This window comes from Bombus vancouverensis, chromosome 2 (genome assembly GCF_051014615.1).
Source record: "Bombus vancouverensis nearcticus chromosome 2, iyBomVanc1_principal, whole genome shotgun sequence".
Taxonomy (NCBI): Eukaryota; Metazoa; Arthropoda; class Insecta; order Hymenoptera; family Apidae; genus Bombus; species Bombus vancouverensis.
Genome location: NC_134912.1, coordinates 15,715,766 through 15,730,808, shown reverse-complemented (window position 1 = coordinate 15,730,808; position 15,043 = coordinate 15,715,766). Strand labels below are relative to the sequence as shown.

The following is a 15,043-nucleotide window of genomic DNA, read 5'->3' as shown; positions in this document are numbered from 1 at the left end:
ATGATGCATAGTGTTAATAACGTCCGTACTCTCGTTCATACTTGCGTGTGCAACATCCTACCCATCCGCCACCTCTGTCACAGTTTTTCCCTCTTCCTGTTCCGTTACTGTTTTCCATCTTTCTCTTCTCGTGTATTCTCTTTCGTTTGTTTCTCACATGTATTCGATTCCTTTTTCTCCCTCTAATCCTTTATAACAGCGGCTCTCGAAGCTAAAAGTTAAAGAAATCAGAACACTTGTTCATAATTTTAAATAAAGATACGTATTATAGATATTTATGTATTTTTAATGTAAATGGATTTTTTTAAATATTGCGTATCATTATATATGATATATCAATATGAGCGCTTCCTAAAATCAAGAGATGTAGAAAATATAAAAATATTTGAGGACCACTGCTTTGCATACAGCGTACTTCATCTTCGTTCTTTGTTCTTTAGTTCTGTTTCCTTTGCACTTTCTTTACTGTTGTCTTTTTCTCGTCTAGAGAATGTATTGTATTCAACGTATGGTACAGTTACTCGGGTTGAACTTTTAATATGTCTCGTTTCAAAGTTTTATTATCTATAACACGACAATCCTGTAGTACGTTTTTATCGATGTATTGCCTTTCTAGTTAGGAACCGATATAATAAAATCAAGAATATAATATCACATCGTCGCTGATCCATACATTTCAGGAAAATTAATATAGTAATATTATTGCATATTGATTTAACATTATGATCTACCAAAATTGTAATAAAATATTAATCATGAAGAAATCACGAAGTACATGAAAACAATAAGTACTGCTGTACTTATTAATGAAAATTCCACAATATTCACGACATTAATTATAAGCAATTAATTACGTACAAATAATATATTTGCAATATCATTACGTTATAATAAAAAGAAGACTTCGAAATGAAGTTGGGTACTGGAGAATAAATACAGAATCAATTGCGCTTGGAGGTCGTATCGTTTCATATTATGTACATGTACTGCATACACATACATATATTACACGAGAAGCCGTACACCTATATGAGAGACAGATACAATATTCTGTTGATACGAAGCATCAACGATGTCTCCGTTCGACCCGAACACGTATTCACTACTACAGAGGTTTATAATCCTAAATAGCTCGTGTTATCAGTTTTCCCTATTGCATGTTACAATATATTACATCCATGTTCTATTAGAATAATGGATTTGTAATATATAATAATAGTTCTCACATCGTATGTTATACGTTAACGTTGCATAAAAATGTGCTAGAAATAAAATACGACGGAAACAAATATATTAATCGGATTCAGATGTAAACCTGTTGTATAGACGAATATTTTATTCTGCTGTAAACGGTTTGAACTACTGTGTATATCCATATGCAAGCTACAAATAAAATCATTGTACCTATAATTACATACATATTTCCACGCAAAAGATGTTTCATTTTACTGTACACATATACGTAATAAATGTGTAATATCTACAGCATCTCAAAATATATACGGATAACTATAACCGATTGCAGAAGTTAAAACAAACGGTTGCATATATGGGTTATTTTCCACAGTAACTGAAATACGTTACCTATGAGAACAAAACCTCGATGGTACTGCAATGGAGCCGTAAGCCTGTATTGTTTTGAATATTCTGTGGATATATTTCTATGAATTTCCATGAATTTCAGACAATTCTCACGTAAGATGATCATTTACTTTGACACATTTCGCGATTATAATACCTGTGATCCTCTATCGTCACTTTATAATATTATAACGTAACGCCAGACATACACAGATTTGGAAACTCCAGTGGAGGAACTAGAGCTAGGCTCGTATTATCGATGAGGTACCTTGTCTGTGCTCTCACATATCGGAAGATGTTACTCAAATAAGGCGCTTCGATCGATTTCTTAGGTTTTATCATGCAGCGCTTGTTGTGACTGCAATCTGCAACACGATCCTGTCTCCAACTGGACTTTACTCCATTATGTAAATCTACATTTATCTAAATAACATTTTTCTGTATCACATGAAATACTATATATTTACTTTAAATATATTGAATAAAATTATGATAGATTAATCTATATTCGTTACTTACAGTGATAAGGATGGAGTAGATGGCGTGAAATGCAGAAGTCTACTAAATCGATCGCAGCGCTATTACCAGCGGCCAATTTATAAACCACACCTCTTGGAATTAAAACCCTTACCATCTCTAGTGGAATTTTCAGATCTGCGTAAGCGACCGTAGTCTGTACACGGTCTATATCACCGGCGATGTACAGCGTATTTTTTTTTAGTTTATTTCCGATATAGTTACGTTTTGTCGATTTGATATAAGAAATACAGAATAGACGTGACATTCAATGTTTTTCGTGCCCCACGTTTTAAGGATCACCTCAACCTCTATACCAATTCCCGATCGTATGCGACGTTGTCGATTTAGTATAGTATTGATGTGAATTAAAACTAAAGCCTTATATGAAGTTATAAATAAAATACAGAACAGGATATCAAAATAATAAAATATTACACACACATCACGTGTATTACACATGTACATTGTACAATATCAAAACAATAAATTTTTCTTATCAACATAATAAAATTTTCATTTTTTGTTCGAAGTCAGATAAGTATTTATGTACAGAATAGGTTCATAATGAACTTCATAGGTATCTATGTCTAAGACCTGGCAACGACCTTCTGGAAGGACGGTTGAGCAGTGACTTTTTGCAGATAGTATGAAATGTGATGTTTCCATTATAATACAATCAAATTGACTAGTAATCTAAAGTGATCGTTCATTCCAAAATGACAAAATTTATATATTTCAATTTGAAATAATATAGATTAATAATAATATAGATTTTTCGAAATTCTTTTACAAGATTTTTAGTTTTCACAGCGCCTCGGAATATTTTGTAATAATTTATATATTTTCTTAACGTAATCATCGTTCAACGATTAATTATTAGACATATATATCTAATACATACATTTTCACAAATCTGTCTTACTTTCTAATATAAGATTATGTTGCCTTATATAAATTATTAATTTAATTACTCACGTTATCGTATTTAATGGCGTCTGTAATATGCCGCAGAATTTTGTTTATTTGAGCCTGCCATGCGATAAATATTTACGTCCTTACTACCTATGATTTCTCGTCCATATTATATAATAATTCACGTTCGAATAAATAAAATCACTGACCAGAGATTTATTTAATAGCACTGTGTTAAGTTTTATCTTAATAAACAGAACGCGTTCAAGCGGACTAATTACAATCGTCGCGATGCATAAACTGTAGAGGACGTGAGAAACACTGACTTTTTTCGAGATCGGTATTTCAAAACGTGAGACACGAAATTCTATTTAATGTCACTTTTATTCCGTTATCCTTAGTCAATGTCTATACCTCACCTCATCATCAATGATATAAGTACTGTATCAACTGTAGGTCAAATTGAGAACTAGTATAACTACGCGAGTATTATTATTGATTACTAGTGAGACCTGGCTACTTGTGATGTTACCGACTCGAAATGTTTTACCATCTGCCTATCTCATAGCGAAAGGTTGTGTCGGGAACTATTCGTAAGCCAGTAGGCGCGATAGGTACTACCCTCTGCAGTCAGGTATTAAAACGGGGGTGTGCGATTGAATTGGTTTTTCGACGTCGGCTGATCAGCTGTGCGGTTTAAGTTGGACTTTCCCCTTGTGGTGTGGTGTCGTGCACATTCAGACTTGCGTTCGATTGGCATAGATACGTCGGATCCGTGTATCGAGGATAGAATCAGAACGGTGTCATAAATACAGGGACGAAGTACGCGCTGGCGGCGATAAATCGGTAGTATTTTCTGGTGAAGGGGGGCAAGTGAGGCATGACGGGAACAGGTGACAATAGAGCTTCGCCATGTTAGATTTGACGAGATCACGAAACGTGCGCCGCTGCTGCTGCTGCTGCTGCTGCTGGTGTTAGTGGAGAGAGAGAGAATTTATTTTGTTTTCTCGACTCTCGTGCTACTTTCCTCAGCGGTGATCCAACTGAAAATCATCCAAGCTGGATAGGTTACCCGAGTATCTCCGCGATACCGTGGACTGGTTTATGGGGTAAGTGTTTTCGAGCGAAATTTTCACGTTCGGTCAACGATTTTCTCGATAACTCGAGAATCACCGGAGCCACGGAATAAAAGGTTAACCTCGACGTTCATTGATGGCCTAACCTCCCCGTCGAGGTTGACGCTCTCTCGCTCCGGTTTGTACTCCGTTGCACGTTTAATAATCGTCTTGTCGTTTCCTTTTTTCTGAGAGAAAGTGACCTCTGCAATTTTTCGTTTCATCGTTTCATCGTGTCTCGCGTTTCTATGCATGATACTATCCAAAATTTCGTTCGGGAAAATAACGCGTGGATAGAACGCCGTCGTTCGACCGCACAGTGTCTCCTCGTTCTGCTCGCCGTTGCTTTATATTCATGGAAATCGCTGACAGTGCCGATGACAGCGTCAATTGTATTGTTCTTAGTCAGGTTACAAAGATCGTCAGAATTCAGAATATTGATATTTTTATGTAAAAATGCGGTTTCAAGTGGCGACGTTAAAAATGTCCGTATGTGTTTGTTAAACGCTGACAATTCACGTTACGTTTATTGGATTTCTTATTTTTACCCTTTTATCGCGATACGTAAGAGAGTAACATGCACCAACTTACGAGAATTACGTAAACGTGAATTGCATGATATCCGAGGAAAAAAAGCTGAAAAACATGAAACGAATAACATTTTTTTACGCAAAATCCATTAAACTTGACCGGGTCTGCAAATCTACTTACATTATCTTATTATTGTATTTCATTTTCTGCTGATGATACGCGTGACGTGTGCATTGTACCTGGTCGATATTTTCAAAAATGTTTTATCAGCGTTCAAGAAGTGTGTTATTTAGAATAGAGTATAGAGTAGTTAAAACCGCAAAATAAGGTAGCTTTAGGTCTTTTCAATTTTAGGTTATTGTCTGTGTTAGCCATCCGTAGAAAATATCGAAATGATTTTATCTATTTTGTAAATTCAGAAATGGCGATGTGTCACGTTGTTACTGCGTTGTTACTACCTTTTTCCTCTTTAATTATATCGTGACACGTGTAAGTATTATGCTTGTGTCGTGATGATACCGTTCTGTATTGGTGTCTGACGTATACCTAAGTTCATCCTCCAAGTAAAGTACGTAGTTTTCAAGTAATATAGCATACTCATTGTGTCCATAGTATAGATTTCCTATATTATCATTCTGATTGTTGTATTAATGAAAACTCGAAACATAAACGATTCAGAGTGCCGTATTTTGCCATAAAATTGGTACTTCAAGTTCCTTCGAAAAGGAAAATGTATTTCAATGTTACCAACTTAAGAAATATCGATATATATATTTGAACGAATGGAAAACACTCGATCATGACGAATCACTTGAATGTTCGAATCTTTTAGAATTACTTTATCAAATGTTCACGATACGAAAGTGCAGGCATATCACTGTCGCGACGATAAAATTATCACGCGCCACTACCTTTTGCGATTTCTGCGTACGAATCATCGCCAAAGGAAAAAAGCACGATGTTGATAATTCGTGATATCGTCGAGTATGTACAATGGATGACCGGTTGTACAATGAATATCGGCATCGGCGCGCTAATTTCACGCGTCGACAGCGCGCAAAGCGACTGTTAGCCATAGAAACGAGTCGTGAAATAGCGAACTGTGATATTCATAATCGCATACGTGCGAATTACTCTTCTTTTTCGTCCCGCCAGGTGGACTCGAAGACGTAGAATAGGGCGTCGACTCACGTGAGCTGATTTTCTCAGTGACGAGGTCGCTTTTAATGGTTTGCGGTTCATTTCATTCTTTTTTTTTCTTCTCTTTTCCGTTTCCGTTCAATCTTCGTAGTGTGGTTGAAAACGTATGATTTTATCAGGGCTTACAATGGAAGCGAACAAAAAACAAAGGGGGGAACCAGAGACAGAGTACGTACAGATAGCGCTGTTCGTTTCAATTAGGTGCGCCGTTATTTTTGTGAACGCGACCCCGAACGTTAATTTATCGTCTTATGGAAATGATTTGGCCTGAGCTTCGATCACTGCAGTGTACGTATCATGTAAAAATATAACGTGCTACTTTTAGCCTATTGATACTTGTGGAAACGCGTATCTTTTATTGTTAATGGAACCTTTCCGTAAGTTATCGAGCTTGTGGATTATATATATGTATGCAGTGGCCCGGTAGAAATAGAACGATTGATTAACGAGATTATATTGTATATTCCGGGTGATCGATAGAAAGCTTAAGAAAATTTTTTGGGTTAATTGTTTTGTTGAAGAATTAAATATTTATTTGTCCTGAAGGTCTATTTCTAAACTATTTCTACACTATTATAAACTGTTTACTTGTTTGAAGGTTAGTTTTTCGAAATTTCAAGATTAGATATATCTTTTGCGACGAAAATATGTCGAACAGCATATAATTACTAAATTCCATTACGTTTGTAGCAAAGATAGTAAAATTATTATTTATTGTACAATTGTATAATTTATATACTAAAAGTATGTAGATTTTATATAGAGAAAACATATGTATTTCTAATAATGCAAATATGCAACTTCGACTGGATCACTGTATATATATATACACGTATGTATATTCTAATCCAATTTCTACCATTATATATTAAAGATTATAATATTCATAATAAACACCTACATATATTCTTTCACAAATACACATTCACAAGAAGCCATATTGAAATTTGCTCGGTATCACATAATGTACAGTCGGTGCACTGCATTTAATCAAACGTTTCTTATTATTTTTCAAATATAAAGACATAAAACCGTAATGTTGGAATTGAGATTTTCTTGCTGATCGTGTGGAACAAAAGTAGAATTTCTAAAAAATTCATTGTACGTAATGTACGTATGTGAATTATTTAATAAAAAATCAATATTGTAGTTGGCATAAAGGATAACATTCGTAAATGATTATACACTTGATTTTGCTATTTTATAAATAACCTATTTATGCAAAAAATCACATTACAAAGTAATTAACGATTAATTATCTGTTAAAAAGATTTTTAATCGATAAGATTTTGCGGAAAATATTCCTAAAGAAATATATTAGATGTGTAGGAGATATCGATAGTTATTCGACGTATCGCTGTATTTATACCTGTAACTTATATTTATATAATGCATTTCGACAGCAATATATAACCATTTATTTATTAGAAAAACGAGTTCGAACGTGTAACGTTTCCCTTAAAGATGGTTGAATTTATAAACTTATAAAGTGGCCAAAATAAATTTCGTCGCTTTTTTAGAGAAACATGTAGCGAGGAAACATGAGTAAAATCTACACATAATATAGTATCTTTTAAATATCAAATATTCTGATGTCTAATAGAATTCCATTCTTATCTTAATCTAAATTTCAATCCTGACTTTTAGCTACTTGGCATTTTTTCAATACTTTAGTTTAATTGATCCCACAAGTTCTATAGGGGGTTTAGCTTGGTTGATTGAAGAGTTGAGCGTTAAACTTTAGGACAATTGCATAATAAATATTCTTTCGTTATTTAAGTTTTTCCATTAAGCTCATTATCTCGATTGAACTTGGTTGTGTTTTACGTTTCTACTTTATGTCTACTTTTGAACAGATTTTCTTTTAAAAGGTTCAAAAATTACTTCTTATCTGAGATATCCATCGGTGAATACCAGTTCACCAACACCAACGCTCGAGATATATCCCCATACCGTTACAGAACCTGCTCTCTGTTTCAAAGTTTAGTTTTATTAAACTTTTAGTTCTCGTGGTGCTTCGTTTGCTCTTCATCGCCCTATGCTTTTTCTGTCCGAACCAAAAATGCCATGTTTGCTTTCATCCGCAAAAACAATATCCTTCCTTTGCGATAAACCCTTTAGAATATGTCACTCTTCTTATTTCTTATCTACTTTATTTGTGTATAGCATTATTCGAAATACGCTAACATAATATTCGTTTGTTTTCCAAGTACTCCAAGTATTATTTCATGAAAGATCTTCGAACCAAGAGCTATGAAAAATTGGGAAGCAAATTTTTCTCAATAGTTTTCTCTTTATCAATTTTTCCATTTCACCTTCAATTTCATATTTATAAACGTTCTGTTTGTTCCGTTTATTCAACGTATATTTCTTATATCTTTCGACAAAATCTACTACTTGTTTATATCTTTCCTCGTCCTTTAACAATTTTCCAGTTTTACAATAACTTTTACCCTTTCCTTTATAATAAATTACAAACTACTTTTTATCAAAACTGAGACTCTTTTCTATTCGTAACGCGTTAAACTTGCGTTATTAATGCTTCAAAGTATACCTTTATACTGACCTAGAATTATATTGCAGCAGCTCATATTCGTAACGAATACGAATAGCGCGTCAGTTTCTTAGAGAAGATAGATCGCAGAATGTAAGCATCCGAATATCATTTTTACGTGATGTTTTTTTTTTTTTTAATTTCAAATCTATCATACGAATAATTATTATTGTTAAAAGGAGACGCAATTTAATTTTATCTTTATGGAAATGCATCGAATTTCGTGATCTACTTTTCCCAAAACTACGAGCCCAATTTTAATTCGATATTCCATCTGTTGAATAAATAAGCAATTAAATAAATAATATTAATAAATATAATATAAATATAAATAATATTAATTGAACGTAATCTTTTTCACAAAGTCGTTAAGAAAAAAGTAACAAATTTTTCAAAACCTGATTATTAATCTTCCTTTTCCTTTCTTTATTTTTGTTTTTTTTTTTTTTTTTTGGAGTATCTTGCATTTCTTGAAACGTCTTCGTATTACATAAACAAACGATTATATTATCAATTTCAATTTCTGTCCGGTTTGTTATTATTATACGACTTTGCTATATTTCTAGCACCAACTGTACGTGTTTGCCATACTCTCAAAGCATTTGGATAGGACAGAGTGTGTGCTGCGCGCGACGAGCATCACGGAAAGTGAGCGAGAACACCGTAGACCGTAGTGTGGTTGCTGGCTTGAAACCGAGCGGACCGATGAGTCACGCCGTTGTTTCGCGCCGCGATCAGCTTCCTCGGTGAATCACGCGGCGAGTTTGCTCGCCAAAACGGAGACACCGTAGCGTAGTGTTTCCTCGAGACGTCGTAACGTGCAACAATTTTTAAATACCATGGCAATTTTAGATTTCTGTTTAAAATTCCATGAAATCGTTGTCACACTGATCGTCGTCTCTCACATACGATGAAACTTTTAACAAATTTTAGCACGCAGTATTTGCATCCAATAATCGAATTTATAAACTTTTATCTCATCAATTTTAAAATCGTCTTATTATTCCGTAAAAGATAAAATAAAAATTAACTGGTATATTATTCCATACTTTCGTTAGAAATACGATTTTACTTAAACACGACTTTTATTATTTGAAATTACGTTTTGATATCGAAGAGAAAATTTGAACGTTGTTATGCATTTCTTTTACAAAGACTATATTCCTCTTGAGCAACATTTTCTTCCGAAGAAAATAATAACAGCAAGTTATCTATAGATATAAGTTACTCTTTCTTCACTTTTAACATCGATTTCACGTTATCCAGCCTTTATTTTTAACATCATCCCTAGTAAGGGTTATAAAAATATCGCTTTAAATATTCGACTTGTTTCTTCACGAATCGTTCTACCCAGTATAATATCTTTTACATATTTCATAAAAGTTAGATCATTCAGAATTAACAATTCTATTTATAAATGGGCGGCGAACAAATTAGGCTCGGGTTGTTGAACGGTTCGCGAACGTGCTCGGAACGTAAAGTACCGCAATGTATATTGTATTCTTTAAATAAATCCGTGCCGGAACGTGTGTGTATAGACCGCGCAGATAAAACGGTTTTATCAACCACTTCGACGATAACATAGCTTTGGCGAACGCGTACGCGTTGTTGACGGATCTGCAAACAAACTTATCGCGTGATATCGTCTTATGCGACGTGCCTCTGACAAAGAGATCTTTTCTACCTTCGCGCTACATATATTCAGCTTCGTGTTCCACGTTCTACGTGCAAGCTAAACGAACGTTAGAATTCATCATCTTTAACGTTGCAATATTTTACCGTGGTAAATGGTGAAAATTGGAGCACATGGTAGAGATGTTAGAAACGGAAGTTATGCATCTTGGTTGATCAAGGTCGCCATTTTATACCTTGTACCGTTTTGTGCGCATTATGGGAGCGATGTTAGAATTTGCTAATTAGTACTTGCTCAACCGCTAAATACATATTCTGTACGATTTATCTCTTTCGTAGTCTCGAAGAGTCATCAAATAATTCCGATGTTATGTTGATTTTCCCAAGGCTGCCACAAATCAACGCTTTCCTCGAATAAGAAGTAGAGTCTCGACTGCTATCGTCTTTGTAAAAGTTGCTGATCTCATTTGCCGTCAATATTTCGTTTTATCCGTGGCTATTTAACATTGGAAAGTCACTTCCGATCGATATCAATTCTCGATTTAAGAAAGAGCAAACAAAAGGTCGCATTCTGCATATCTTCGTTATAAATTATTCTTTAAATTCACATTGAATGATGGAAGAGCCTCGTTAATTATATCAATAGCTAACCGCTTCGTGTTTCTGCAGACTGATCAATACCTTTTTTTCGATGCTCGCAAATGGAAAGTGCTAATAATTTTCTTCTTCGAGCATCGTTCTTGAGATTAAGCTACAGACGCAGAACGCCGGAGAAAGTTTCTGCTAGGTAAACAAAATAAACTGATATATTCTCGTCGACTATTACTATCATATTGCCGATCGCTTATTTTTAGATGGAAATATGTAGATTAGTCGATAATTGCTGCAATAATCGCTAATTACGCTACTATATTCAGACATTATTATAAAAGTATAAGTATAGGATACGAGTAGCTATAAAAACACGAGAACCATTAGTTTCAGCACGTTTATTGGTGAAAGTGATATTAGCATTCCTCATTTTTTATCACTCCTTCCAAAGGATATTAACTCCTTACATGAACAGCTCATGTCGTGAGCAATTTCAATATTTTTCAATATGCTGCTAGGGGCTCCAATTTCAACTAGCGTGTACACGCGCAAAGATACGTTTTCTTAAACGAAAAGATATTTCATGGAGAATAAAAGAATTAAAGAATCGTATCGTAAAAAGCTGCTATATAAAGTTATGTATATGTTTTGAGATACAGTACACGCGATTAAACTTTTGTACATATTACAATCGGGTATCGTGTGTACGAATTTGAACGTTTTCTTCGATAATTTAGATTAGTTGTGACAATTCATAGCAGCGAGTGTCTTAGTTCTTACAAAAGGAATTGTACGTGAAACGTTTGAGTGGAGCGTGTTTCGCGAAATGTGTTAAAGCGTTAATGCACAAAGACGAAGAAACAGAAAGCGGCGGGTATCGTCGGTTCATCTTAATCCTGCAACAGACAGCGCTCCCCTAGGACGAATTGAGAGCACGTAACCGGGGACCGAGTGTCTGTCACATTTACGTGACATTCATCGGTGCTCTCGTTATCCTGCCGTTCATTTTTCACGGTAATGTCTTCGGACGTTTGTTGGCAGCGACACTTGTGAATGGATAAATGTCGTGTGATTCACGGCCAGACACAAGCTCAAGTAATTGACACTGCTGAAAGTCCGGGATCTGCTCCTTTAAACCCCTAGCTATGTGTTTTCATGTTTCGATATGTGTCGTAATGAAATTTTCTCACAATTTTCACCGGTCTTTAATCTTTCGAGGCATCCTGGAACGTATCGAATCTTTGCTTCGAAAACGATACGAAACAACAATATTTCGTTAATATACTATTTTGTAAATTTATTGTCGTTCTTTATTTCTTTCACTCGTTGCAGATATTCTAAGGAAATATGCACATAAAATTTTTGTAATTATATATCATAATTAGAAAAACATGATTCGTTAGACTAAACTCTTGCTTCGCGTCTCTGACGCTTTAAATTCTAATAGATCAATTGTCAGAAATTCTCATTCTGCCCTCTCGGTCTGATTCAAACGTTAACTTGGTTCAGTCAATAAAAATTCTATCATTTTCGCTGTGATGTGGTGAAAACGAGTAAATATCGGACGATGATGTTGCGTAATGTTTGCCGCAAACTCAATTAGATTCTTGCCTTTATACGGAATCGAAATAAAAAGATTCGATTTAAGCTGCCCGCAGCAGACGGATTACATAATCCTCGAAATCGATATTAACCGTCCGCTATATCTTGCGTTTCTTTTGGTTTTGTAAATTTAGCAGATTGGATACATATTTTAGATACAAGCATACTGATACGTGTAAAGGGAGAGAGAACGTCGAGCTTGTAAGTCAGGGGAAATCTAGCAATTGATATGATTTCGAGATGAAAGATTTCTTATTAGCCTTGGGTAAACAATTTAACAAAATATCAATCATTTGTACTCTAAGGTTAATACAATGTTAATTATAATTTTTCAAACAGCAACATCCAAAAATATCCATTTCACACATTCAACAGTAGTAGAACTATTTCTTGCTCGTCTTTCAAGTCGCGAAAGAAATTGTCACGAATACACGTCAATACGCGAGCGTGACTTTATCATCGCGATATATCGATATTTATCCCGTTGCTAGGAACGGAATAACCGAATTGGCCCCGGACGGTGCGTTTTGCCGGTTTCGCCCTATCGATACGCCTCTCTTTCACCTTTCACTCTCTGCCACCATGTTCATCGATGCCGCCGCGGCGCCGCAACGGTTTCACGTAATTCATTTGCTGAAATTTTTATCGATAACCGATATGTACCGTGAACTATATCTACTCTTTTCTATTTTTTCTATCTTTCTATCTTTTTTTCTTCCGTCATTCGGGACGAACCACTTTCTACCAGTTCTTTTCGTCCGACCATTTTTCAGTGCATTTTTTAGTGCATTTTTTCGGCACGGATTTTGTACGGATTTTGGTTAAATTGCAACCTTAATCTTTCTTTTCATTGAATCCTTTTACGTCCTTTCCGGAAATTCTTTTTTGTAGCCATGTTCTGTATTTAACCTACTGCGCGCCGAAATTATATTTTTCAAGGATCTTTAAAATTTGTGTCTTTGCTCACTTCTCACGTATTGCTGTTAAATCTGCATAAACAACATCTGTGTAAATAACAGCACTAAAAAATGAAATAATGTCTTGTGGTCCCGATATTATACATGATAAAAATGTGTATATACGAGTAACGCAACACAAATGTTCGATGTAAACGTAAACTCGTGCCGTGTCGGAATTCCTTTTTCGCATAAGTGGCAGACGAGCATAAAACACTTAGAGAAAAGTGGCCTCTTCTGGGCAAAAATCGTGCTTCTACATGGACAACGCATGGAATGCTCGAAGAGGATGCGCGCATCGTCTACGCCAAAATCGCGTTACTAGGCGTGCTACACTGACAGGGTAGATATTTTTTACGGTGTTCTCGACGATTTTTCAACGGACACTTTCGTCAACGATGCTTCACTCGAAGTTACCTTTCCTTTACGATTATTATCATAGTAAAACCAAAAGCAAAAGAGAAGAAATGAAAATTATCTTTGCTCGTTCTATTAAAATATAAGATATATCCTTTGTTTATTACGCCAGCTGAATATTTCTGACATGCATCGTAGCTTCAATTCACGATGAAATTAAAGATACTTGCGTGGTATATATCGTCGTATATGTATTATGCAAATGCTACCTAACCAGTATGGAAGTGGTCTTTCAAATAACGTGTAACAAAAATTTTACCTATCCTCTGGCTGAATACTCACAAATTACGAGCTTGAAAACACGTCAATCTGAGAAATATACTAGCTGCTGCTCAATGAAGCATTGATGCCGTGAAACTAGAGACGAAAAGATATTTTTTGTAGTCTATGTATTCCAGTTTCGAAGCTAATAAATATTTATATTTATTAAAATATAATTTGACTTCTACGGTAATTAAAATATATTTCATGAATATGTTTGCTAGACCGCTAAATTTTAAAACCGATATCTCCGATAAAACCGAGTCTTTTGCATTTTTTCCAAACAGTTTTTCTCCTCATAAAACTACCTTAATTTATATTCATATCATAGCAGGGTGTTGCGAAACGTAATATCACGCATCTACTGGCCTTAACCTTTCGTATTTTGCAAGACACATGAACCAGTAAGAAGACACATGAACCAGTTGCACCCATTTCTTCCCGCTAAAGGTGTATCGACTATTGACAATGCACAAACATCCCTTTTCGTAAGCATAAGAACACGTTAGTTCATTAGGAAATTATTGAAAGAATACTTATCTTATTTGGAACCTTAGATCGCAAGAAATAATACTTTTGTCCCTAACATATAATTTTTAACTCTCTATATATTCTAAATATTTTATTTTCACGTTTCATTGCACCAAAGATTAAAATTTAGTTTTAAGAAGGTCTAAAACCTGTTTTCACAGGAAGGCATTCTTCTTATTCAAATTTTATTTGTCTGAAAAAATGGATACGACGCACAACAAGAGAACGACAAGAGATCGAAAATACAGTCTACGTCATTTATCACAAAGCAAAATCCCTTGGAGTTGGCCGTGTCCCGAGTATCCGTAGACATGTATCCCTCTCACCATCGCCTTCCTCCGTTCCTCGACCTCATCTTCGTGGAATCGGCCCGTTCGTTCCACCATCATCGTCCGTCCGCTGCATCACTCGCGACCCTGAAGAACAGGTACGCACGCTGCCGTGCCGCGCCGTACGGATGTTGAGGAGAAAGAACTTGTCCGGTTTCGCCGACTGCTAGCCTCTCCCGTAATTACATTACAACGAAAGGCGGAAACAGCCAAACGTCCACGCGTGTATATGATACATCTATGCGAAATAACGATAAAAAAAGTTGAAAAGTGCGACAAAGACGAATATATAGTGTACGAACAGGGGGGAAG

At 35.3% G+C, this 15,043-nt stretch overlaps 2 protein-coding genes across 4 annotated transcripts in view; one reads left to right on the top strand and one right to left on the bottom strand.

Moving 5' to 3' along the window:
- The window catches only part of LOC117162845 (myelin expression factor 2-like), a 93,771-nt gene extending 90,350 nt beyond the window's left edge, over window positions 1–3,421 (bottom strand). For 2 of the 3 annotated variants that reach the window (XM_076625132.1, XM_076625128.1), the window contains exons 1-3: window positions 2,101–2,790; window positions 1,585–2,004; window positions 30–211 (exon numbers count right to left, since the gene is read on the bottom strand). The gene's annotated coding sequence lies outside the window, so the exon portion shown is untranslated. Of the gene's footprint in view, window positions 1–29; window positions 212–1,584; window positions 2,005–2,100; window positions 2,791–3,075 lie in introns of those variants that run through there. The other variant, XM_076625122.1, reaches the window with a different exon arrangement.
- Window positions 3,422–3,701: 280 nt separating this feature from the next.
- The window catches only part of Mob2 (MOB kinase activator 2), a 64,662-nt gene continuing 53,320 nt past the window's right edge, over window positions 3,702–15,043 (top strand). Inside the window, exon 1 of the mRNA XM_033344831.2 lies at window positions 3,702–4,121. Within this exon, the coding sequence (XP_033200722.1) occupies window positions 4,117–4,121 (5 nt within the window). The 5' untranslated portion in view covers window positions 3,702–4,116. The remainder of the gene's footprint in view (window positions 4,122–15,043) is intronic.